The sequence below is a fragment of the Melitaea cinxia genome, chromosome 1 (genome assembly GCF_905220565.1).
Source record: "Melitaea cinxia chromosome 1, ilMelCinx1.1, whole genome shotgun sequence".
Classification (NCBI taxonomy): domain Eukaryota; kingdom Metazoa; phylum Arthropoda; class Insecta; order Lepidoptera; family Nymphalidae; genus Melitaea; species Melitaea cinxia.
Genome location: NC_059394.1, coordinates 7,946,294 through 7,974,092, shown reverse-complemented (window position 1 = coordinate 7,974,092; position 27,799 = coordinate 7,946,294). Strand labels below are relative to the sequence as shown.

At 39.5% G+C, this 27,799-nt stretch overlaps 1 protein-coding gene across 1 annotated transcript in view; it reads right to left on the bottom strand.

The window, feature by feature from the left end:
• Positions 1 to 1,605: 1,605 nt before the first annotated feature.
• The window catches only part of LOC123656135 (histone-lysine N-methyltransferase, H3 lysine-79 specific), a 53,155-nt gene continuing 26,961 nt past the window's right edge, over positions 1,606 to 27,799 (bottom strand). Inside the window, 10 exon segments of the mRNA XM_045591847.1 lie at positions 1,606 to 2,147; positions 2,211 to 2,396; positions 4,777 to 4,975; positions 6,101 to 6,448; positions 6,593 to 6,800; positions 7,102 to 7,601; positions 7,675 to 7,881; positions 8,574 to 8,804; positions 21,863 to 22,020; positions 22,614 to 22,777. Coding sequence (XP_045447803.1) covers positions 1,777 to 2,147; positions 2,211 to 2,396; positions 4,777 to 4,975; positions 6,101 to 6,448; positions 6,593 to 6,800; positions 7,102 to 7,601; positions 7,675 to 7,881; positions 8,574 to 8,804; positions 21,863 to 22,020; positions 22,614 to 22,777 — 2,572 coding nt within the window. The 3' untranslated portion in view covers positions 1,606 to 1,776.

Genomic DNA, 27,799 nt, shown 5'->3' with positions numbered 1-27,799 from the left:
CTATAATTTCTGAGTTGTGGCTTGCATGCATGTATACTTATATATTATTAGTGTTAATAAGGCATTTACTCCGTGGTTTAATATGTAATTATTTCTTTTATATAGAAGTCTGTTACAAAAAATGAACACAAATTGTTACTATTATTGCTTTTTATACAAAATATTTCACGGAATGCGGATAGGAAAGTATTTGATATTGCTAGTTTTAATAAACGTTATGCGTGCTAACCAAGCTTTTACATATTTTAGTAACAGTAAGTACAAAGAAAGGATACGTTCGTTCCATATGTCAAAAGAATAAAGAAAAGAAACAAATCCATAATCGTCCATTACTCTTAGACCTTAACTGTACTATTTTACGTAATATGGCTTGTATACTTTTCTGTATTAAATATATAATTCTTTATTCTATTTTATTTATTGTAAAATTATCAGTTCAAGTGATTTTTAATGCTTGCTTCGAGATAAGTGTGCATACAATAATTTTGGCACGACAAATTATTTTTACACCTTAATTGTCACTCATTAAAAAAAAAAACGCAATTTACATTTGAATTTTATCAGTTTTTGAATTTATTCAATATTTTTTTTACACATCGAGGTATATAAATAAAGCAATACAGTTTTTCAATTGTAAGTTTATTACAATATTTTATTAGGATTCTTGGAAAACTTCTTTAAAAATTTATATTTTGGATTAATTAAATTATTTGTTATCAGAACGTAACATGTGATTTAGGTAAATTTTAGATTATTAATGTAAAAATAAAAATTGTACCCAACAGAAATAATTAAACATTTATTTGTTTCTTATCTATACAGTTTAAAACATTGTTTATAATTAAGAGAAACAGACCTTTTTAAAAAAATGTTGTTTTTATTTATTTAGATGTAATTAGTAGTTTGATAATAATTTAAGACAGTAATTTCGTTCATTCATTGATTTCATTTGCATACATGTACAATGATGATCAAAAAAGGTACCTAAAATTGTGATTTAATGCATGTAAAAATGCTAAATGACCGAAACACTTAACAACTTGTATACGACTTTAATTGTTTACATATCACATGTTTTACGTAAAATTTTATATTGCATTTTTCTCTCCTAATCATCCATCGTTTCCATCCGTATTGCTCAAAACAATTTATTACGACTATTCTGTTACATCAAGAATGTACCATTAAGGCAGCGGTTATAATTTAAACGTTAGGAAGATTCTAATTTTTTAAACTATTTTATAATCGTAATATTCCAAATGTAGACCACCATTTTACTAGTTTATTTAAGAATTAATTTATATTTACAATTTATTATTCACACACGTTATCGAGCTTATAGATTTTTAAAAGAAATGATTCACATTATTCAGTCTGAGCTCCATTAAACATCAAAAACGAAACACAAAAACAATAAACGACCGATACGAAAACGAATCGCTGCACGGTTACCGAATCGTGTATTTCGAACACTAACACCTAAATGAACACATGAAATACAAATCCGTCGCGGCGCGATAGACGGTCCGACGTCTCGAGAGAACGACGACGTAAATCTAATATCGAATAATTACAATTCTTAAACATAAAATAAACTCATCAATATACATAATTACATTATATATTCGAAAAAAAATAAAAAATAACAATGTCAATGACAGTCAACATGCGAGAGGAGCTGCGATCGACGCGCCTCCCGAGCGGCAGTGTTCGATTACGCTAGCGACAGCGCCGGTGCGAGAAGTGACACACGCGGCAGCGCTAGATGCGCGGCCGTCACATCGGCGGCCGCTCCCAGTCCACGGGGGCCGGCGGCGGCGCGCCGCTCCACGCGCCCCAGCGCTCGCGCCGGAAGAAGCGCTTCTTGAAGTGGTGCGGCGGCTGCGGCGACGTGGCCGAGCCCGCCGCCACGCCCCCGGCGCGCGCCTCCCCCGCCGCGCCGGCCCCCGCCCCCGCGCCGCCCTCCACGGGCCCCCGCGCCGCCTCACCGTGCCCGATGCCCGAGTCCGGCGACGTGTTGCACGCCTCGTCCGAGCGCCTCCGCTTGTCCTCCATCGCCGTGGACGCGAAGGATATTATCTGATCGAACCGAAACGCTATCCGGTCCTGCCACTTGCTCTCCTCGACCTCCTCGCCACCCTCGCCTTCTGAAACGGTGGAGACGTTTATGAGTACCGTTCGTCGAGCCGGAGGGGCGCGGCGCCGGGGGCGGGCGTCACCTGGGCGCGTGTCGGACGGCTCGTCGGCGAGCGGCGTGGAGGTGTTGGAGTGAGGGTCGGGCGGAGGCGTGCGGCGCGGGCGCTCGTCGTCGGGCGCGCCGCTCGCCGTAGCGCCGCCGCCACGTCCGCTCCAATATTCTGACGCTAAGACGCGAGCTTGGAGACAAGCGGCGAGACCTATTGCGAGGAGAAAAATGTATAATTTTATCTATTCAAAAATAAATACTAAAAAATAAAAAACTTTGCACCCCTTTTTAAGAAAATTACGCGGAGAGAGTAGTGTTAAATTTCACACACACATATGTGTGCGAAATTTAACACATATAGTTTACACAGAGAAGAAGTGCAGAATGGTCATATTTTTTTTAAATTATGCGTAAAAATATATTTAATCAATATTTAAATAAAAACATTCCACACACTACCATGAATTTCTCTCACACGCACACGCACACAATCTTTTGTAAATTGTCAGTTTGTAGTCAAATTGAAAATTTTAAAAAAAGGTTCTTTATTTTTATAATTTTTTGGTTTTCTTTTATTTAAATTTTTAATTATGGTCGAATTTCGACCTTTGGGCGACCCTAGTGGTGGTAAGGTTAAATATGCACATCACATAATTATATAAGTATACAAATTATACAAATAAATAAAATTGGAGTGTCTGTTTGTAATATTAAAATAACCGTTTTTTACTAAATGCATATGGATGTATACACGGTACATATCTATACATATAATAAAATAGTAGAAAAGTCAAAACTGTACATTGAATATTTTTTTTTAAAGAATACTTAGGGTGTGATCTACAATCGATACCGAAGCCAAAAATATAGTTTTTAGAATTTTTGTCTGTTTGTCTGTATGTATGTCCGGGATAAACTCAAAAAGTACTGTAAAGTTGGGTCAACATATGGCTACATATTATCACGCCATCACCTACGGGAACGCGCAGTGAACCTTTATTTCTTACAAAACTGTCTGTCATTTTTTGCGGGGGGGAAATCACTGACACGCACACTTTATCTAATCCCCACACAAAAATAACCGTCTGTCACTACAAAACTCACACATACTAAATTAAAAACACAAAATTTTTCACAGACACATAGATAAATTCTGTGTCATTACAGTATAATGAGATGCTGCAACTACACTGACAAGTTGCTTACAGCCGTGGTTGTAACAACTGTTGATATGTTTTATCGATAAATTCAAGTACTCGGTTAGGGAAATTAGGTTTTTAAAATGATACAAAGGTAAGGTATTATAAAGATGGACTTTATTTATTATGTACTACAATAATTATCATGTCAAAAATAAACTAAATGTTTATATCATTTTAAAAACAAGTGATTGTTGTATCTATTAATGGTTTTTAAAATGGATTAGTTTTCTATAAAATGACGAATACATTTATGTGGCTTTTCTTTTTTCATTAAGAAAGAAATGTTTGAGCCGGTGTATTTTTTCATTAATATTCTTGCCAGTTGCACACTTGAAAGTCAGAGGTAACTCGTATGTATCGTATTAAAAATTAAGCTCGCAATATTATATCTATATAAATAAAAATGAACGTTGCTAAGCGCATAACTCGAGAATGGCTAGACAAATTTGGCTAATTTTTTTTTTTGTATGTTCCTTAACCAGCCCAGATGGTTTTAATACTAAAAAAAAAAAAATTATTACTATTAAGTTTTCACGGAACGTTGTCTGTCCGGGCAGCTAGTTATAAATAAATAAGAATCTCAAAAATTTCTGTCTCCTAATTTGCCTTGGATATTTTTATTGACAAACCGGTAACAACACTATCGCTCGGCGACAGCAACTTCTCGGAAATAGACTCGGATCAGTCGCTCGATCGATCTGTATATTGTATGAGGGCGAGCGGCCTGTGTTCGTAAACAAATCCGAAACAACACGACTGATAACATTTGTAATTTTTAAGTTTAAAAAAGGTTTAAAAGAAGTATACAATAATAATGTGATTAAAAACTACTTACATATGAAAGGTATAACCACTTTCTAGAAAATTTGACGTGACACATCTCTTTTTGCAGCAAAAAACAGGAAAATTCGGCATTTTTTGAAGGACGTTTATTCAATCGCGCAACTATGTTTAGCTTAGTGAGCAGTGCGGCTGCAACTAGTTTTATTGTACGCGTAGGACCATTTGGACTTATACTTTGACAGAGAGGACGTATTTAATAATTTTATTGCATTGATTTTTTTTCCTTGTGTCCATTTTATATGTTTTTGAAATGGAATATTCTCAAGTAAATTGTATGTGTCTATAATTGAGGTAACACTAAATTTGTTTGTACTTTGGTGTTAATTATTGTGAATGTGGCGTCAAATTGTTGGTGTCTTATTATAAATAAATTATCCCTACTAATATTATAAATGTGAATGTAAGTTTGTTTGTTACGCTTTCACGCGAAAACTACTCAACCGATCATCATGAAACTCTGTACACATATTCTTGGAGGTATTAGAAGTAGCATAGGATATTTTTTTATGAAAAAGAAAAAATTTATTTTTTAAAATAAATTCTTACCCTCTAGCGGTTGATTCGATGCGACCGGTTCGTGGTAACGTGCACTCATGTTAACGGTAGCATTAATAATACTCTGATTTGATATTTCCAACGTGCGTTCGATTTCTCCGTTAACAAGGTCGCCGATAGTGCGAGCACCGGGCGCAGCGAGCCTCTCCTGTGATAAATGACGACGCAGTGCAAGTTTTGCCGGGGAGACCTAAGTACAAAAAATATTTTCATAAATTAAAACTGAGAATCACTTTCATATTTGATATATGAAAATGTTTTTGCGAAAAAGTAAATATATATTTTTTATTATACATATTTACAATTCACAACTTAAGTACTAAGTATTTACAAATAGTTTCGGTATAAATCATGTCCCCGTGCAATGGTATCAAGAATTTTTGCAACATTTCCCCGTTGAATCGCTATGCTGTTTTTCAGGACAAAAATTGTACCAGACCTCTTGTCACCAGTGGAGGCAATAAGAGCACGCACTAATAAGCACTGCTACTCCAAGGTCCAGTGTTTCGACTGCAAACTCCATAAAGATGTAATTTGGAATTAGTGACGAATATTTGTACTGCTTACTCGTTTCAGTTTTTTCCGCTGCGGCTCCCGTTCTTAAAGCTGTTTTCCTGACATGAGACAGAGCAAGTGTGTCAATGCAAGTTGCGTTCCACAAAAGCGCCCGTCCCTTTTCCCAGGGAACCAACGTGAATCAATCACGTCACTTGCCATTATTGAGACTAATTCCAGTAGGCTCGATAAGAGCAGAAACGTCGATGGTGGCAAAAGCTCTTTTTATGGTTTCATTTAGGGAACCATGGTGGGAAAACCTACCTGGACTCTTGTTGCAGAAAAGGCCCCGTAGTCCGAAAGAATCAACCACCTTTCTGCACAGACATCTGTGTTCAAAGAAAAGTGGAGCTCCCAACCGAAGACCAACAGCAATTCTAAAACTTTCATTGTCTAAAAATGTCCCAAGGTTTTTTGACGGCATTGCGTGTGTGACCAGTAACCTGACTCTTTATCTGACACAGCTAGAAGCCTGGCAAGATTATAGTTACTTGTAAGATTTAGCGTCAAATTTGTATGAGTATTGTGAACTATTGGCATATACCAAAGATTTTGTTTTGTCGTCCTTTGAGATATTGCAACTAGGATACCACACCTTAACTTCTAGTTATTTATTGCACCCGTTGCATCTGTAATTTGGACTGTAATTGATTTTATTATGTCAGAACATAAACTCTGACTTTGCACATATATAAGTAGACTTTAAACGTTACAAGTTAATTGAAATATTTCTCAAAAAGAATGTAAATGTAAATCGCACCTGAGTGTAGTCAGGTTGCGCGGCATGCTGATGTCGCAGGTCTGCAGTGCGCGGCTCGGGCAGCACGTGCGGCCGCGCCTCCCGCCGCTCGTAGGCGAAGCGATCGCGACGGACGTCTCGCGCGTCTCTGACGTCACGCACATCTCTGACGTCCCGCACGTCCCTGACGTCCCGTACGTCTCTGACGTCGCGCAGGCCGCGCGAGTCGCGTGCGTCCCGCACGCTGCGGAAGGGCGCCGCGGCGGGCGCGGAAACCGGCGCCGGACGTGCAGCAAAAGGAACGGCGCTCGCCGACGCCGGCCGCACGTACCCGTTCGCGTACGCGTGATTGGATACAGCCTGTCGCGGCTGCATCGATATAAGACCAGACATTAAGCCGATGTGATTGTTTTATTTCGTACATTATTTTTACAGATTGTTGTGGTACAATCATATAAAACGATGGCATTATTTTCAAATATTTAATTGAAACAAACGGTTTAACGAATTTACCTCGAGCCGTGACGCTTTCCGTTGTTCCTGGTCCTCGTTTAGCACCGAAGTGATGATACTCTTAAGCCTGTCCTCAAAGTTGATAACTTTCGGCGACTCCTGCACTTTGGCCACGACGTTGAGCGGTTTCTGCGACTTGCCGGGCGAGTGTCTGCGAGGCGCCTGCAGCGGCGCGCGGTGCACGTGCAGCGGCGGCCCTTTCGACTGCCTGTACGGGACCAAACTACTTTTGTTATGATATAACTTTCTATGCGATTTATTTCTTTTTAGCACCATTATTTTTGATATAATAATAAAAATCTGCGAAACATATTTTTGTTTTTTTTTCTTACTATTTAATTAAATTCGGAACTGAGACTACACGTTTTTGGCCTGTTTTGTGTCTTGCAATTCAGTTTATATGCGATGAGCGTGCTAGAACTTTTGCTCTACATAACAATTACTATTAAAAATTTAAAAATTATAATCTTTTCCTTACTGCTTTGTAAATAACTTGAAATATATATTACCTATGATCTGTATGTCTATCTGGATCCCTCGCATACCCATTGACGATCACATTTGGTTTGGATATCTTTGCAGCCTCTATTTGTCGACCAGTTTCTAAAATTTTCTGTGCTAAAATTTCAGGATTCTGTTCTTCTATTTTTCCAACATCCGGCACGTCCGGCCATTCTTGAGAACGGGATCTATGTTCCCTGGATTTCCTCGGTTTTGAATTAACCGTATGTGGTTTAACAGTAGCAACTGGCACCGTCGGTGTCGTCACTTTTTGCTGTTCGCTAGCTCTTTCCATCTGAATTATCTCACTCTGCAAATGTCCTACTTGTGCGTGAAGTCGTTTTCTATGTGCTAACGTGGCCGATATCTCTTTTAAAATACAGTCGTGCGCTATGTTTTGCGTGATCTCTACATCTGGAGGTATCTGTCCCAGTTGTCTATATTTTTCCGTTATTTCATAAGTTCGTTGTTTCACTAACATAGCCTGTTCAGCCTCTATACTGTTTACCTAAAACATGACATTTAATAAGGACAATAACTATTGGCGAAGGGTAGATTTAAAAAAGTCATAAATAAATTACCTGAGCCTGCAATTTACTAGCTTTACTCTGCAACTCCTTATGGCGACCGACGATTTCCTTGGCCTTTGCCAGAAGATCCACGGTATTGTTCGCGTGAATGCCGAGTTCGCTCATACGCGCCTTCAATAGTGCTACGCTGTCGCTGATCAGTACGTTTATCTGTTTGTCCAATTGAGAGGCTCGTGACTTCAATTTTTGATTTCGTTCCTGCTCCGAAACAGAATTGATTTACTATAGTGTTTATATTAAAAATCAACAAGAATAAATAAAAATATTTTAACATATGTAAAAAAAAAGTCTGATGAAACAAAAAATTCCCAATTAAGCGTAATAAAGTAGGCACTATTCAAATCGGTTTCTTATAACAGAAACACTTCAAATTGTAAACGAAATTAAACAAATGATTTTTTTTCTATATATTTGTAACAATAATTACACACTCGGTACAAGCTCGGACTCCAATATTTATTTCTAAGACTTTTTTAAAGTAAAACTTCTTTACTCACGCTTGACTTGGCGAGTAAGCTGGCGAATGCGTGACGAAAGCTTTACGAAAAGTATGATCGGTCGAGGCGAACAGAAGTTGAGAAGGAGATATAAGTTAGTGAAGAAAGAAAGAAAGAAAGAAAGAGAGAGTTAAGTTTCACTTCAGTCGTGCGCTTTAAAAGCAAACTCGTTTTTTGATAGATGGCTCGCTGTATCTTACGTCGCGCTAACATTATTATTTATTTATAAGACATACAATTTAGTGGTATGTATTTGTATCTCTTGGAAATATACCGGTGGTGCACAAGGATTTTTTTATTATTGACATCTCTCGTAGCATCCCTCATTTTTGACCAGCATTTCCCCGGGTGATATACATTAGGCGTCAGGTGTGAACATTGCGAGTAAGTAACCTTCTCCCTGTCGATGAGCAGGCGCACGTCGTGCGCGTACTCGGGCGCGGCCATGCGGCGCACGAGCGCCAGGTACTGGTCGCGGAACGTGTCGAGCAGCAGCTGCAGCGAGTAGGGCGCGTGCGGCGCGCGCGGGATGTCCAGCTCCGAGTGCAGGCGCTCGGCCGGCTGCAGCTGCACGCCCAGCGCCGACAGCCGCTGCTCCACGCAGCCCGGCGGCGGCGCCGTCACCTGCGGCGCTCGAGCTACTGACTACCGATACCTTCGCTTACTATCTATGCGCTTACTCGTGTCGACTTTTACTATTCATACTACTTTAATAATAGCTTGCGGAGGTTTGGCTACATGATGAGTAAATGACTTAACATGCCTCTACGTGGTTACGACCATGTTTACTTATGATACACTGTTAATATATAAACTATACATCAATGATGCAGCATTATTTTACTTTTCTTCTTAGATACTATTTTTCGAGATTTATTCCCGTAAAATATTTTATAAGCTGTATATAAAATAAAAACTTTACAGAATAACTTTTTTTTTATTTAAATACAAATAAAATCTTACTAGGAATTCATATAAAATTATCAGATTATATATATCAAATAATCTTATTTTTAAATGTGAAACAATTATTGAATTCGATTCAGAGTTACCAAAATGTCGACGCGTTGTCGTAGTGATGACAGCAATTGACTTATATTCCGTTTTTTTGGAAGAGTCCTATTTGGTAAACAAACCGCTGTCAATCGTAATTCGAGTTTTTTACGCATTTATCACTCACTTTTACAACACATTCGCTTAAGGACATTTGTAAAACTCCATTTACTATTTATTTCACTAAAAACAAATATCAGTTTATCATTTTAAACACATAAAAACTACTAAAATAGAATTTCGAGAGTACAGATAACTAATATTTTCGAATATGACATTTCAATATCTTTTTTTTTTAAAGGCAAATAGGGATGTGGTCAGAATATTTTTAGAGATGAATGAGTATAAGTGAATGAACAGCATGAGCGATAAAATAGGCCATGTTCTTTAACTATATTTTAAATTTTCACGAATTATAACTTGTTAAATAATATTACCGTAAAAAGCGATTTGTTATTAATTTGTATATTGTTATTAATTGTTTTTTTTTATGTTGAGCGCAAAAAATGCTTACAAAATATTGCAAATGTCAATCATTTATGGCAAAGTGTTCATTCTAAAGGTTTCATTTTATATTATGAATATTTCTGAATTATAATTTCATCCTGAACATTTTTAACGCTATCCCATATAATATTAAAGTATACCACATAGCAACGGCATAAACGTTTACTGTAGTTCACAGGAAAAAAATTTGAGATTTTAGGATGAGACTTAGGATTACCCAGAGAGAGCTTCGTGGAGTACAATGTTATTAGTCCTTTTTTGTAGATGTTAGAGAGAGTGTTGTTTTTTATTCATAGTTGTTTAGGCCAAATCGCGCCTTAGAGCGGTTGCCTTAGGGTTTAGTTTAACCGTGGCTCTGTCATTTATTACTTATGATTTTGTAATACCATTTCGCTGCGTTAGCGACGCTTTTTTCTGTATGGGCTTCATCGGTGATATCGCCAGGTGGCACGACCCCCCGCCGTCGCCGTCGCCCGCGCCGCTTAGCGGCGAACAGTCTCGATTCCGCTCTCACGGTAGCGGACGTATCGCTGCTCGATACGGCGAATATAGTCTCGCGTCCGCTCTGCAAGGTGTGGCCGTATCGCTGCTCGACGGCCGGCCAGTTCCCATTGTTGGACTTATTGTTTTGCGCGTGCCTCGTGGTTTATTAACTGCTTACTTACTTACTTTACTGCTACCGTTTTAATTGCTGTACTTATAACTTAACTGTAAAAGTCTCGCGTTCGCTCTGCACGGTAGTGGTCGTATCGTTTCTCGATATGGCGAAGTGTCTCGAATTCGCTCTGCACGAACGCAATTTTCTGTGTAGCTTTATGAGAACCCCAATGTTGGGTTTGGACTCTTTGCTGGCGTGACCGCACGCAGTCCTGTGAATATATCTAACGATTTATTTGGTAACTGTAAATATTTAATTGCTGTGCTTATAACTTAACTGTAAATATTTGTTGTTGTGCTTGAGACTGTAACTGCTTGTGTATTGACTGAGTTATTTATTTCGTTATAATCAATTCTGTGACGTGTCTGCTGGCGAGTGACTGGGGGTGTCTACTCACTGTCGAAGTCTGGGGGCCTGGGGCCTCCTTATCGAGGACTGTCAGGACACCTATTTTACACTTAACGTCACACTACACCACACGACCTACACACGTTCCCTGGCGATCTTCGACCCCAATAGACCCTAGCTGCCCTTCGAAGGTAAGTGCAATTTCCTTCTTATTTTTCAACCCCTTTTTTGTATTCATTGCTCACGCCGCATATCCTGATAGCCATAGGTATTCCGTACCCGACCCTAGGCAGTCCGCCGGGAGGTCGCTGATGGGCCCCGACCTCTGAGGCTCTGCTGGACTGGCTAGGGCCGTAACATTTTGGTAGCAGAGCGTGGTTGCCGTAACATTTTGGTAGCAGAGCGTGGTTGCCGTAACATTTTGGTAGCAGAGCCCCCCACGCCTTGAGCTGCGTGAGTTTAACTGATAGGGGTTATATTTGTTTAGGGTATTTGTATTTGAGTAGCTTCGGGTAGGTTTAGCCTGTGTGGCACATCCCTGTTTATATTTTTTTACTGTTTATATTTTCTTACTGTTATTACTGTAATTATTGCTGTGATTTGTATCTGTATTTTTTATTGTTGTATTGGTTGTTGGAATTTATATCACTGCATTTGTTTATCGTTATATATGATGCCGTCTCACAAGCAACCCAAGGCACCTGCGCTGATAATTCAGGAGCAGCTGCGCTGGGCGGCGCATGCCCACACACTGATCGGGCGCGCCGACCGAGTGTATAATTTAGCGCAGCGGGCGGATCAGGTTCGGGATCGACTGGCCTTGGTCGAGAGCGCATACACTGAGCTTTTGTCTGCGGATGTGGAGAGCGGAGTCAAGGACTCCGCTCGTCGGGATTATGAGCAATTCGTCGACTTCACGGACGACTTGGTTGAGGCAAGGGGCAGGCTGGCGCATGAGGCGCGTGAGAGCCAGATGGAGGGTCTGGCGAAACTGGAGTCTCCGCGGCGGAATCCAGCTCAAGCTGAGCTATTAGGTAAGTTGCCCACATTGGACTTGCCCAAGTTCTCGGGTGCTATTGGTGAGTGGCTGGCCTTCATAGGCCTCTTTGATAGCTTAGTCCACGCCCGGGGGGACTTGTCCCTCGGTCAAAAAATGGCGTACCTGGTCTCTTCTCTTGAAGGGGAGGCCCTTGCGGTCGTTGGTCACTTGAAGTTGGCCGACGACTCCTACTTGATCGCAAGAGACCTCCTAGAGAGGAGGTACGCAAACACCCGGCTGCTGGCTGACGAATATGCCCGACAGCTTCTGAATCTCCCGCTACTGACTGACAGGACGAGGCTACGTCAGGATATTATTAATCCTGTCGTAGTCGCGTGCAATTCGCTGAGGCGTCTGGAGCTTCCGGTCGACGAAGGGGCCGGAGGATCTTTTTTGTTGCTCCACCTCGTACTGTCCCGCCTACCCCTCAATCTGCGGATCCATTTTGAGGAGAGGTATGGCGGGGACGGAGCGGATCATATCCCGTCTTTTAGAGACCTGCTGCTCTTTTTAGAGCAACGGTGTAGGCAGGTCGCAAACGCGGCGGGCGCTGCTGGCACCTCCAGGGCATCTGAGGGGCTCAACCCGCCCGGGAGGTCATCGCCGACACCGCGGAAGGCAGCTGGAGCTCCTTCCGGAGGGCGCCGCCCTCTCCCTACATATACAGGCCTAGTGGCCAGGGAATCTCCTCCTCCTCCTACTAACTGCAACTACTGCCGCGGGTCGGAGCACCGGGCCGCGGCTTGCCCTAAGCTGCGGGCTAAGCCCGCCAAGGCGAGGCGGAACATAGCTCGCGATCGCCGCTGGTGCTTCTCTTGTTTGGAGCGGCACTTGCAAAGGGACTGTCCGCACCAGCGGCCCTGTCCGCACTGCTCGGGTCCTCATCATGAGGTCTTGTGCCTGGGCCCGTTCAGAGCTCCTCCTCGCGCCCCTTCCGACCGCGCCGCTGCCACGGGCGGGGGCGCTAGTCAGCCCCCTCTGGCGCGTGACGCTTCTCGTTCGCCCACCAACCACTGCGCCCCAGGTTTGAACAGGGGACATTCCCCTGAGCAGTTGGGGGGTCACCATGCCAGGGGCGGGGGGGTCTGCAACCCCCCTCCTCAGCGGGTCGAGAGAGAGTTCGCCGCCACTCAGCTGTCGTCAAGACCACTGTCTCCTCCCTTAGCTAAGTGGCCGCGATTGGAGCGCCACCCTCCCCCCCTTGGTCGGAGTCGGCGACCTTACCAGGTCCCTAGGACCTCTTATCTGTCCCGGCCCGCTAGGCCGGGGCCCTCTGAGTTCCGGGCCTCTCCGCTTAGCGCTACCTTGCCGCCGGTGGTCGAGTTGTCACCTGACTGCCGCTACGAGGACCCCCGGCGCGAGGACTGGTCCGATGGAGGCAGCTCCAACTAGGTAGCTGCCGCCCTATCTCCCACCACGGCCACCTCCACTGAGCCTTTAAGCTGTCAAACTGTCCTTTTGCAGACAGCCTCAGTGCAGGTGTACAACCCGAAGGGCGACTGTCTAACATCTCGCGCCTTGTTGGACTCGGGTTCACAACATTGTGTGGCCTCTATTTGGTTGGTGGGAAGACTAGGGCTCCCCTGGAGCTCTGAATCACGTCGAATGTTTGGCATCGGAGGCCTGGAGCCTCCCGCTCCTAGGGGAAGAGCTGAATTAATTTGCTGGCCCTGTCTTAGGGCCGACGCACCATCCGGAGCGTCATCTTTAAATGTATCCCGTGCTACAAACTGAAGGCCGCCATTTCTCACCCTATGATGGGCGACTTGCCAGCCGATCGCGTCACTGCCATCCGACCATTCGCTGGAGTCGGAACTAATTTCGCTGGCCCTGTCTTAGTCAAGTCGTCCTGCTTTCGTAACGCGTGCTCACATGGAGCCTACCTGTGCGTGTTCGTGTGTCTCTCCACTAAGGCCGTTCATCTGAAACTTGTAAGTGCCCTCAGCACTGAAGCCTTTGTGGCCGCACTTAGCTGTTTTGTTTTTGCCGTGGGGTCCCTGACCTGATCCGATCCGACCCTGTTTCGTTTACCGATTTGCTCGCGGACATAATGCCCTTCTGTCCGGGACGGGGGATTGTTTAGGCCAAATCGCGCCTTAGAGCGGTTGCCTTAGGGTTTAGTTTAACCGTGGCTCTGTCATTTATTACTTATGATTTTGTAATACCATTTCGCTGCGTTAGCGACGCTTTTTTCTGTATGGGCTTCATCGGTGATATCGCCAGGTGGCACGACCCCCCGCCGTCGCCGTCGCCCGCGCCGCTTAGCGGCGAACAGTCTCGATTCCGCTCTCACGGTAGCGGACGTATCGCTGCTCGATACGGCGAATATAGTCTCGCGTCCGCTCTGCAAGGTGTGGCCGTATCGCTGCTCGACGGCCGGCCAGTTCCCATTGTTGGACTTATTGTTTTGCGCGTGCCTCGTGGTTTATTAACTGCTTACTTACTTACTTTACTGCTACCGTTTTAATTGCTGTACTTATAACTTAACTGTAAAAGTCTCGCGTTCGCTCTGCACGGTAGTGGTCGTATCGTTTCTCGATATGGCGAAGTGTCTCGAATTCGCTCTGCACGAACGCAATTTTCTGTGTAGCTTTATGAGAACCCCAATGTTGGGTTTGGACTCTTTGCTGGCGTGACCGCACGCAGTCCTGTGAATATATCTAACGATTTATTTGGTAACTGTAAATATTTAATTGCTGTGCTTATAACTTAACTGTAAATATTTGTTGTTGTGCTTGAGACTGTAACTGCTTGTGTATTGACTGAGTTATTTATTTCGTTATAATCAATTCTGTGACGTGTCTGCTGGCGAGTGACTGGGGGTGTCTACTCACTGTCGAAGTCTGGGGGCCTGGGGCCTCCTTATCGAGGACTGTCAGGACACCTATTTTACACTTAACGTCACACTACACCACACGACCTACACACGTTCCCTGGCGATCTTCGACCCCAATAGACCCTAGCTGCCCTTCGAAGGTAAGTGCAATTTCCTTCTTATTTTTCAACCCCTTTTTTGTATTCATTGCTCACGCCGCATATCCTGATAGCCATAGGTATTCCGTACCCGACCCTAGGCAGTCCGCCGGGAGGTCGCTGATGGGCCCCGACCTCTGAGGCTCTGCTGGACTGGCTAGGGCCGTAACAATAGTAAATACAAATAATGTGACAATAATATTAATAGGGTCGACTTTTTTTTTAGACACAGGCGGCCCTATTTTGTTGTAAATTTTATTTTTGGCGTCTTTTTTACCGACCATTTCACATAAACGAAATATAAATTTGTTGCCTTTTATGCTCGATGCTCGATTAATATATTTTTTTTTCGTAATTCTGTAACCTCTACTAATTTTTAGCAAAAATATTCAATATATATTTTTTTTAGATTTTGAAATAATTTTAGCGATATGTTAGCGTTAATATTTGAACATAAAATGAATTTTATATTCGTCTATGGCTTATTAACATTCTTCATTCATTTGCTCTTTGTGTCACTTTACTATACTTACAATATTACTCTATTGTCTATGGTCGGAAGTACGCCATATTTGTTTACTATTTAGGACTATTCCAAAAAAATAGAATATACGAGGGGTCTTAGAGTGTTAGACGTTTGTTCATAAATCAATATCAAAAGTTTAATAAAGTAACCTAGCAGTAAAAGGTTTATGGCACACACACGTTATGATTGGCCACAAGCGCTTAAAATAATTACTGACACTAAAATCGGAATGGGTAACCATAGACTACTATAGTGCTGTGATGTATGTAGATAAATGTCGATGTCGGTAAATTACCAGACCAGAATTTAGATTTAGAGGGTTGGTATCGTTCATCAGATTTTTATTCGTTCTTAAAGGATTTTTTTTTCATTTCTAACCAAAACCATGTGCATTGTATACTAGGAAATCCATATAACATTATCTGATATATGTTTTTCTATTTTCCTGTATTTTTTATATGCAAATAGTTTTTTTGAGAACCCGAACGATATAAGACTAGCAACATTAGCAGGGTGCAGCCTGTATGCGCGTTTCAAATTAGATTTCCGATACTTTTCGGTATTTGAGGTTACTAAGTGTTGTAACAAATTTTACTCTTGGGTTGTGGCATTTTCATACATCGCCATTTCGTTATGTTGTAATTACTATCTAATTAAAACATTTTCTACTTAGAAACTAATGGAAGTACAGGGAAATTTTCATCAATATATAAAGTCTATTTGTATTAGGGGCACATTGCCTTAGCTGGGGATTCACACTATCGTGTTACAACTCCCTAAAAAAAGTATTTGCAATTTGATGACAAAGAAAGAAAGAAAAGTTATTTATTGGCCTCATTATAAACAATTACATCCTGCACAGTAAAACAAAGTATTAAATTAAAAGAAAAAGAGAGAAAAACGAATACAGCGGCAAGAGTAGAAATTTAAAAACATAAAACAAGTTCAAGAAGGCCAACCAGGTCTCTTCTTCAGCATTGCTTAGCAGCAACTGTTTACTGCTAAGGCTCTGTTCTTCTGTCAGAGCCTGCATTAATGACATCAGACGTCAAGCGTCACAATAACACACTGAACTTGTATAAAAAAATAATATAAAATTAAAAAATTAAGAAAAAAAAAAAATAACAATGAAATAATAATAAAAATAATGAAAAAAAAGATAATAAAAACATCACATAGTCCCTTTCATTAAAAAATTAATTAATTTGATTCAGTTTTCAATCAAAAATTCAAATAAATAAAAATAATAAACTGAATACATAGAAATATTTAAAATAGTGAAATAATAACTTATAATATATAATAAATAATATGCATGAAACACTAAAAGTATTTTCAATGAGATTTAAAGAAATTATTACCACAGATAAAGACATACGGTCTTATTGATAAAAAATAAAGTAATGCCTCTCTCAGAGTCGCTTTAAGTAAGACACTATTTAAATTTAGTGGCCGTTTTAACTTTTTATGATTTATAAAAAGTTCGAACTAAAATGCTGTTATTTTTTTAAATATCATTGACCTTGAGATTTTATCGATATCAAAGAACGTCCCTCCCTAAAAACCAAAGACAAGGCAGAGTAATGATAAATGTCACTTGTAAGTTTGAGGTTACAGCGAATTCGTTTTTGTGCAAAAAATATTAGTTTGACGGTACTTCATGTAAAGATCCAGATGCTACAATAATTATCTAGTACCCATTGTGTGTGATTACACTGGAAATGCGTATTTTTCTTACGGTAAGGAGTTTATTTACATAATAAGACTTTTATTTTTAGATGGAGTTTAGACAACGTAGCCGGCATTCAGTATCGATATAACACATTTGGTGTATAGGTGAGCCGCGTGACGTTTAACCGGACCCGTTGTGGCACCTGTTAAATCTAATTTGCTCAAATATTCCCCGCTTAAAGAAAAATCTTGTCACAAGCTCTGCGGCTGTCAAATAAAATTAAAAAATATTTATTTATTTTCTGAGTCTATCGAAAACCACCGAAGTCGCTCAGATTGCCCAATGGAGGATTTCCCTTGAGTACGAGCCCCGACGCAAAATAGTTCGTCTAGTATGGAAAGTAGTGCAAAGCGTAAACTTATATTAAAAAAGTAAACCACAATTTGAGGAACATTTTAAAGTTTATTTTAACATAATTGAAATTCTTTCATGACTTTATATAACATAAAAAATGTAAAAAAAAAAATATAAAAAACATACCACAAAAATATTCGTCTACCATTGTCACTCACGCAAAATAGTTCGTCTACCACTTAGTTATGTCGCCTTTGCTCTCAATGACAGCTTTAATGCGAAGAGGCATGGTTGCAACCAACGCTATACACTTTTCAGGCGTAATTGACTCCCAGACAGCCAAGAGTTTAGCCTTTAAGTCGCTCTTCGATCTTGATGGATTTTTACGGAGATCTTTTTTTATTTTCCACCATAGGGTTTCGATCGGCGACAAGTCCAGGCTGTTAGATGACCATTCGATTGTAGGGATGCTTTTTGCCAGTAGACACGTCTTTGTTGTCCTTGCAGTATGGCAGGAAGCACCATCCTGTTGAAAAATGAAGGAATCTTGATGCTTGAATGACGGAATAGAGGGCAGTAAATTCTCTTCCAAAGGTTAAGGTTGGTTTCCAAAGGTTTAATACCTTGCGGAATCGACAGAACCATCCACAAACTGCATACCACCAACACCTTGTGCAGACATGCAGCCTTCACTTTGCGTTTGAGACAATCAGTATGAAATGCCTCATTTTTTTCCGAATCACTTTTTTCCTTTCATCGCCGATTGTCACTTCAAATTTGGACTCGTCACTCCAAATGATACTATGCCATTGATCGGAAGTCCAATTTAAATGATCACGAGCAAACTTCAACCTCTTTTTCTTTTGTATAGCAGTTAACAGTGGTTTCTCCTTAGCGGTGTAAAATCCGTAACCCATTTCTTTTTAGGACTCTTTTGCAAGTAACAACTGAGACGTCTTTGTGGATCATGTCCTTCCATTGCACCGTGAGTTCTCCAGTTCGAGCACTATTTTTGATTATTTTCTTCAGGATTCTGTTTTCTGCTGCACTTGTGATGCGTGGTCGACCAATTTTCTTCAAACAAGAAGTCGTTCTATTATTTTTATAGTGCTGAATGATAGATTGGACTGTAGACCTGGAAAGTAGCAAGTCTTTAGATATTTGGTAACTTGATTTGCCAGCATCGACCCCACAAACTATTCGCTTTCGAAGCTCTTCACACACGGGTTTGCCACGACCCATTGTTATTTGAAAAAAACTGAAAATTTCAGAATTTATAGTGTCTCACTTGACAAATGACACAGTATTTTTAGACACGGCATTATACGGCGTCAGTTGTGCTAGCGTGGGTGGTGGAGGGCGCGGACTGACGCCGAAAAATATGAAGCGGGAATATTGAAGTCAGTACTGACGCAATAGTGCTGTACTGACTTGAAATCAATTTACACGATGGCAGTACCAGGTCAGCACTGACTCGGCAATGCACTGACGTTAGTTACTGAGTCAATGTAAATCTGCCTTCAGTCGCTGCCGCTTTATTGAACGGGAGACCACGCTGCGTTGCACCACATCACAAAATGACGCGAAAACTGAGCGATACAGAGAACTTAAAGATTATTGAACTATACCGCGATAATGAATGTCTGTGGGATAATAAATTAGGGCAAGGCGTCTCTCATAAATGTGTCTTCACGCTTAATAGTTATTCTCAAAGCCAGTTTGTATTCCCCAGGATCTTCAATTCTCAACTGGGTTAACAACAGAGCTGAGCCTCCAGTTTGATCTCTGTCATCTATCCATTTTCTTACCCAAATTCATTTCTTTTTAGATATCTCTTCTTCCAACATACCACTTAGACCTTGCATCATCACAAAGGTACATTTTCTCAACAAATTATTAACTCTGATGTTTAGCTATTTTCGAAAATTCATTTATCCGCACTGACTTTACAAACGTGTGTACACCATAAGACTACTGACGAAATACTGACTGTGTGTAAATCGTATGAGTCAGTTTTCGGCGCCAGCACTGGCGACAGCTACTGACCCTGTGTAAATTTGCCTTTACTTTCACAAATTTAAATTATGCAACATAATTGTACAAAGAAGGAATAATCACCGATAGACGAACTCTTTTGCATCGATTAACAATTAGACGAACTATTTTGCTTATCATCATCATCATCATTACAGCCTATACAGTCCACTGCTGGACATAGGCCTCCACAAGTTTACGCCAAAAATAACGTGAACTCATGTGTTTTGCCCATAGTCACCACACTGGGAAGGCGGGTTGGTGACCGCAGTACTGGCTTTGTCGCACCGAAGACGCTGCTGCCCGTCTTCGGCCTGTGTATTTCAAAGCCAGCAGTTGGATGGTTATCCCGCCATCGGTCGGCTTCCAAGTTCCAAGGTGGTTGTGGAACCTTGTTATCCCTTAGTCGCCTCTTACGACACCCACGGGAAGAGAGGGGGTGGCTAAATTCTTTAGTGCCGTAGCCACACAGCACTTATTATTTTGCTTATAACTTCTTCGAATTTAAAACAGGATAGGTATGTATAAATTTAAAAAGCTAAAATAGTTTAATTGTTCATAATTAAAAAATTGCATAAGTAACGCGACATGCGGTAGTAGAATAGATATACAAAAATAATGAAGTTAGAAAAAATCGCACAGAGAAATTTTCACACTAGACGAACTACTTTGCATCGGGGCTCGTAAAAGAGTAAAGACTAAACTTTCAACAGCGTATTAGTGTAAGGTGTATATATATGTCGGAGGAAGTAGTGAGAATGGAGTTGATTGCTGGTTACATGAAGACTATATGAATTAGCTTAGAAAATACTTTGTTAAATCATAATTATAATTTGTTTAATTTCTTAGATTTTTGTATTGTTTAAATTTAATTTAGTTTAAAAGTAATTTTTATAAAGACTTTATTGCACATTATGTCAGAGCAGAGGGTAGGCTTCGAGCGGGGTCGAGGCGCCATCTTAACGTTCAGTGGTGAGGGTAGATATACGGTGATTGATCGCGGTGGATCATTATTATAAAATCGTGGTTGTTACGGTGTGGTTGGTTAATACTTTAGTGAAGTCAGATCGGTACCTTGAACCCGCTGCTCGAATTAATCGTTTAATTAGTGTTACAAGTTATTCGTTGTGTAAAAATATTCAATAAACTTTATAGTACAGTGAATACTTTGTTTTGTGCTGGCATTTAACCCGATGATGACGCCCACTAGACCTGCTACCACTAATGACGATGTCGACAAGACTAGTTTTTCTCCGACATATGTATATATAATAACTGTAGAATATAACATATATCAATTTAAATATCTAACAAGAATGTGAGGATTTAGTGCCGCTATATTTCTAGCAAGATATATTGCCGCCTTTATTATAAAACAGTTTTTTTTTTATGAGGACTTTGTTGCTGATTTTTCTCTGCAATATCTTCATAACAAATCGGTGGTAGCTTCACTTTTAACGATAATTAATTATGACAAATGTAATTTTAATTAGTAGAATAACGATTCAAGTGCTTTTGAAGCCTACTTGAATAATTTTTGATTTTGTAAATGAATACTGGGTACATTACATAAGTTTGTAATGTATCTAATGTTCCAATGTAGTAACTTTGAAATTGTTAGTTGATTTTGCTGACACGACTTTATGATTTTTTTTTTTATATGTACCTACAATAGACCTTATAGCGAAATATATGTATGTTTTCATTTCATTTCTTTAATGTGAACTAATATTGTAACTAGTAACATTGCATTAGTGTAAAGCTCTGAAAACGTCTTTTCAAAAATTCGCATATTTTGTACTTTTTAACCGACTTCCAAAAAAGGAGGAAGTTTTCAATTCGACTGTATTTTTTTATGTATGTTCGTTCAGAACTTTTGACTGGGTGGGTTGATTTCGATGATTTTTTTTTAATCGAAAGGCTTTTGACTGGGTGGGTCGATTTCGACGAATTTTTTTTTAATCGAAAGGTGTGTCATTTGGTCCCACTTTAATTTGTTTGAGATCTAACAACTACTTTTCGAGTTATATCTAATAATGCGTTTTTACCTGACAATTTTTTCGTCGACCTATGCTGTACCGCATAACTTTTTACTGGGTGTACCGATTTTGATGATTTATAATTTAATCGAAAGCTGGTGTTTATCATGTAGTCATATTTAAATTTCATCGAGATCTGATAACAACTTTTTGAGTAATCTTTGATAACGCGTATTTACTTGACTATTTTTTCATCTGCCTACGTTGTATTACTTGTTGATGTAATTGAAGTTTGCGAGCAAATACAATTATTAAAAAGTGTTTATTTATTCATGAGTATCTATGTTATTCTGTCCAAAAGTACCTATTCCTGTATCAGTCCCCTCGGATATACTACACATATGCCAACGCTTTTTTCCTTTTTTCAATCCTCGAAGCACTTAATATTCAAATAAACAAATTTTTGATTTAAAAAATGCTTTTTTCGATCCCGTCCAGCTTCACCTCGCATATAAGCTAGTATAGCTAGTAGTACTCACGGCGCCGTTGCGTAGCGTGGAGGCCAGCGTGGTGGAGTGCAGCAGGTCGAGGCCGGCGATGGCGGCGGGCGCGGCGCGGCGTCGCTTGGAGCGCGCCACGCGCCGCCGCGCGCCGCCCGCGCTGGCGCTGCGCTTGCTGCTCGCGCGCCGGCTGCGGTCTGTGCACCGCACGACTGGTGAGCACTGGCGGCCTCGTTGCCCAGACATGTTTACATTCATCGGGAGACCCGCGCGGATTTATACGTGTACGATTACCACTCATTTCTCCACAATTCAGTGTGTGTCAATGAGCTTTACACATTTTTTTTTTTATAAAACTATTTTGACGCTCATTTCAAGTCGACGTTAATTATATACTGCTATAATATGCTGCAATATATACACGTATAATTATGTGAAAAATTCTAAATTTACCCTTCTTTTTTCCTTCATATTTTGAATCATCTTACTTTCGACTAGCATTTAGCGCAATTTGGAATAGCGGGGTTCCCTTCTTCGAGGGTTCTAAATTCGATTCCCGGCCCGGAGCTGAGTGTTATACAATTATTTATTCATATATGTACTATTAAAATGTATATTTACCACTAAAAAAACATATAGCTATATCGGTCGGGTGTTACTTATAGAACAGAGGCATTGAGTTAGTTGCCTATATGTATATTTATTTGTTTATTATTTATTTTTATAATAAATGTATCCATGGCAACACCAACTATTGGATCAGACACCCGAGAGACCAGGCGGTACTCACTGGAGTGCGGCGAAGAGGCCCAGGGCGCGCCCCACTCGCGCGGCGCCGGCTCGGGCCCGGGCGGCTCGTCCTCGCTGGACTCCTCCTCGCTGTCGTCGCTTGAGCGCCGCACCACACGCCGCTTGGCCACGGGGGCGCGCGCGCGCGTGCGCCCGCCCTCGCCCCTGTGCGACAGTTATAGTGAAGAACGATTGTGACATAGCGGGACTTGTGATATTCGTGACGTTTCATCGAATTCGAGTTTGATATAATTTCAAATATTTTTGTTTTTCGAATGATACATGGACGGAGTAACGTAATGTCACAAACTATTATTTATAATTTTTAAAATAAATAAATTATTTGTAATTCTTCGAAAGTTATATACTTATAAGATTTAATATGGGGGTTACCAAAGTTATTTTCTTAATGGGAGTAAAAAGTAATGGTAAACGGGTATGCTATAATAAAAATATACTAACGTAGTAAGAACGTAATTACCGATATGATAATTATACATTATAATCTACGCGGAATGGAATACAATAAAATATTTAAAGTCATCAAAAATCCTTTACGACTTCTCAGAATAGACTCTCTATGGTGATACAAGGAGCGGGTAGCGATTGCGATCCGGTAAACCGGATCCGGTGTTTACATATTTTGATAATATAGACACTCTTTTGATAGTAAAAGCGTGGTTCTTGACTGTACGAGTCCTTTGATGCTGAGATAAAATACTTGACTGACAGTTTTCAGTCATTTAGCTGTAGATGTGCTATGCTGAATGTATCAAATGTATTAAGGGCATCACATACTCAATGACCTTGAAGATTTTGTCTTTGTGTAAGTATTTGTTAGTTTGACGCCATCTACCAACATGCGTACGTATAAAACATTATACACATTAGAAGGAACTGAAGATTATGCTAGAAATCAGATGTGTCGCATCGTTGTTATTGTATTCATTTATTTGATTTTTGGAACGAAGTTCCTTACGGCAGGCTTGACATTTGGCTGGGCGACCGAACTGAAAAAAATGTGATACTAAAGCCGTAAGAAAAATATATAACGGAAGTGACGTAATATCAGTCACACGACTGTATAATATGACGTTTGTTAAACTAAAATATTACTAATAAACTTTTTTTTTCAATTATTTATTTTGTTTTTTATTTCACTTAATAGTTTCAATTATTATTATTATTATTATTATATTATTATTATTATTATATTATTATTTTGTTATTTATTATTATTATTTTGTTTGATTTATTTTATTTTACGGTAAAATAACAATATTTTCTAACATATTTCCTAATACTAATTTCCTAAATACTTTTATGTACTTAACTAAAAACCAATCAACAAAATTAAAAAAAAAACCAAGAACTAGAAAATATATAAAATTCAACATTTTTTTTTCAAATTGTGTTGCTTTTATATTTGTTTTCTCAGAGACAAGAAATTCTGTTCATTTATTTTTCGTTTTATTATATTACTAGCTGTTGCCCGCGACGTCGTCTGCCTGAACGCTATACAGCACCAAAAATACCTACGATTATACCTTTTAAAATAACATTCATTTACCCGTTTCTTCTTTACATTTCATATGTACAGAAAAATCTCATAGATGGCGCTGCTTTAAAATTGTCTTGTCTACTTATATTCATTTAATTATGTTTATCGGCTTAGTTACTTATATTGCGTGATTTTTATAGTGTGAAGCTAGCTTATATAACATGGTTATTAACATAATAACAACAACAATCAAATATGCGTCGTTAGATTACACGTTGTTACAGAATGCGTTGAGGAAATAAAGGTTCACTGCTCGTTCCCGGTAGGTGATAGCATGATAATATGTAGCCTATATGTTGACCCGACTTCTTAATAATATTCGTGCCAAATTTGAAGTAAATCCAACCAACAGACAAAAATTCTAAAAACTATATTTGTGGCTTCGGTATTGATAGTAGATCACACCCCAAGTATTCTTTAAAAAAATATTCAATTTACAGTTTTGACTTTACTACCATTTTATTACATGTATAGTTGATAAACATATATGTTTATATTTATGTGAATAAACATAAATAGATTTTAACAATACATACATATTCTAAAAATCATTGCACAAAGTTACTATAAAAAGTATGTAAGATATGATTTATATGTATCTACAAATTATATTTCATTATATAAATCATGTACGAGTAGGTAGGTAGTAGGTATACCTTATACCTACATTCAAATACGTGATTCACCTCGCCTACGTAAGTATTACTTTAGTAATAAAAATGTTTAGGACGTCTATTATTATTTTAGCAAGAGGTAGGTCAGGTAGTATATCGGCCATGTTTCACTTTATTTTTGTTTTTATATTTAGGCATAATTAGGCTTACTCTGTGATAAGTTCAAAACAAAACAAAATTAAATACTTTATTTTATAATTTACTTTAATTTTATAATAGTTTAAATATAGACTAGCGGAGCATGATGAAGTTGTCCTGCCTGGAAAACAGCTAACAAATTTGATTGCTTACATACCGATAGCAGCGCCACCTACCGGGTCCAATTCAGATAAAAACTACCGTATCTCCCAAATTGCTCAAATAACAGATGCTTACAAAATTTGATAAAAATTGGTTCAGTAGTTTCAGAGTTACATACCGATAGCAGCGCCACCTACCGGGTCCAATTGAGATAAAAACTACCTTATCTCCCAAGTTAAACCAAATTACAGATGTTTACACAATTTGATATATATTGGTTCAGTAGTTTCGGAGTTACATACCGATAGCAGCGCCACCTTCCGGGTCCAATTGAGATAAAAACTACCCTATCTCCCAAGTTGAACCAAATTACAGATGCTAACAAAATTTGATAAAATTGGTTTAGTAGTTTCGGAATTTATCGCTAACATACAGAGTGACACGAAATGTAAACTTGAAATTTGGCAGGTAGGTTCCTTATAGAGTGTAAACATCCGCTAAGAACGGATTTTACGATATTCTACCCCTAAGGGGATAAAACGGGGGTTAGAAGTTTTTTTTTTTTTTTTTTATTTGGTACACCAACGATTGTTACAATGTTACTTACATCTACAATATAATATTTAATTTATTTGTGCTAATTGCACAACCAGTTACAGGTATACTCCACATGCTTTTTATATTATGTACACAATAGAAAATTTCTTAGAAACTAAATTATGTGCTAAACACCAAGACTAATAATCAAAAAAAAAAAAAATAATAATAATAATAATTACAATAACCACTAAGTCAGCCCATTGGCAATTTCTGTTTTAAATCTAGTTAGAGACATGCAGTGTACGTCAATCGATCCCCCACACCTATTATAGAGCGTACAAATTCGTGAGATTGGCGAGTTTGCACCCAAAACTGTTCTACGAAGTGGACGAAAGAGTGGCTCAACCGGCTTGCGAGGTATCCGAAGAGGGACTCTAAACATAAATTTTTCCAAAAGAGCTGGGCAACTTAGATAATTTCTCATAATTTTATAGAAAAAACAGAGATCAAGTAAGTCACGACGGCTGTTTAAACTTTGCATTTTCAGTGACTCTAAAATATCATTATACGAGAGTGACTTCTTGTCTCTGTAATGATTGAAAACTAAATGCCGAACCAGCCGCTTTTGAATTCGTTCTATACGTAATATGTGACAAGCATAATGTGGACGCCATACCACGCTACCATATTCAAGAACTGATCTCACAATACTATTATAGAGAGCTATTTTGGTTGATGAGCGCTTAAATGCCCTGACGTTTCTGATAACAAAACCTAACAGCTTGGAAGCTCTCCCAACCATGCCTTCAATATGCGGAACAAAAGTCATTTTGCCATCCAAAAATACTCCCAAATCTTTTACTACGTCAACTTCTTCTAGACTCACACCGTTAATAAAGTAGACCGATAAGATGGGAAACAATTTTCTCGTGAATTTTATGTGATTGCATTTCTTGATATTGAGCTCCATACCATTTCTTCCGCACCAGCGCACAAGAGCATTGAGGTCACTTTGTAGAAGGGAGACATCTTCTTCTGTGTCAATAACCTTCCATAACTTAAGGTCATCAGCATATAAGGAAGGGACAGAATGCTTTATGAAGTGGGGAAGGTCATTCACAAAGATGTTAAAAAGAATTGGACCGAGATGAGATCCCTGTGGCACTCCAGAGTTTATGTCACGTGGTGTAGAGGTAAAGCCATTGACTACTACGTAAAAAATACGCCCAGAAAGGTATGATTCTAGCCAAGACAAGACAGAACCAACAACACCGTACGCCGACAACTTTTTTAATATAAGTTGGTGTGGAACTCTATCAAAGGCTTTGCTAAAGTCAGTGTACAGAGCGTCGACTTGTTTATTGCTATCAATGTGTTTTGTAATTTCTTCCACGTACAAAACCAGGTTTGTATTTACCGATCTTCCTTTGACAAAACCATGCTGGTTTTCATTTAAATATTTACTAAAATAACTCTGAAGTACAGGACAGACCAAAGACTCAAAAACTTTTCCTAGGGTGGACAAGATGGAGATAGGCCTGTAGTTACTGAAAAGTTCAGCATCTCCATATTTAAATATAGGGACGACCTGCGCTACTTTCCAGATAGAAGGAAATATTCCTGAAGTAAGGGAGCAATTAAAGATGACAAAAAGGGGTTCCACTAAATTTGAAGCGCAACGAGAGATGAATAATGGTGGGATTCGATCATGTCCAGCACCTTTAGATACATTAAGAGTGAGTAATTTTCTATAGATCTGCCTGCGAGATATACTTAGTGTCGATAAGCAATCACTAGAGAAGGCTAATTTCCCTGTCCAGCACTCATCAGCATCTTCATTATCAAAATTACTAAGAGGAGGATAGGAGCAAGAAGCAACCGAGGAGAAGCTGGTCGCGAAGGCATTACAAATGTCACTACCAGAATGCACTCGACGATCACCATCAATCATGACAGCAGGGATAGCTCCAGTACCACCACGCTTTGCTTTGACGTAGGACCAATATAATTTTGGATTCTTTGAAATTCCATCCTCTATGTTCTGCAAATACGACTTATAGTTGGCTGAAGCCAGTTTATGGCAACGTTGAGTTAACAATTTAAAAGATATTAAATCAAGAGGATTTTTATATTTTTTATATCTTTGCCTGATCTTATTTTTCTTATTAGTTT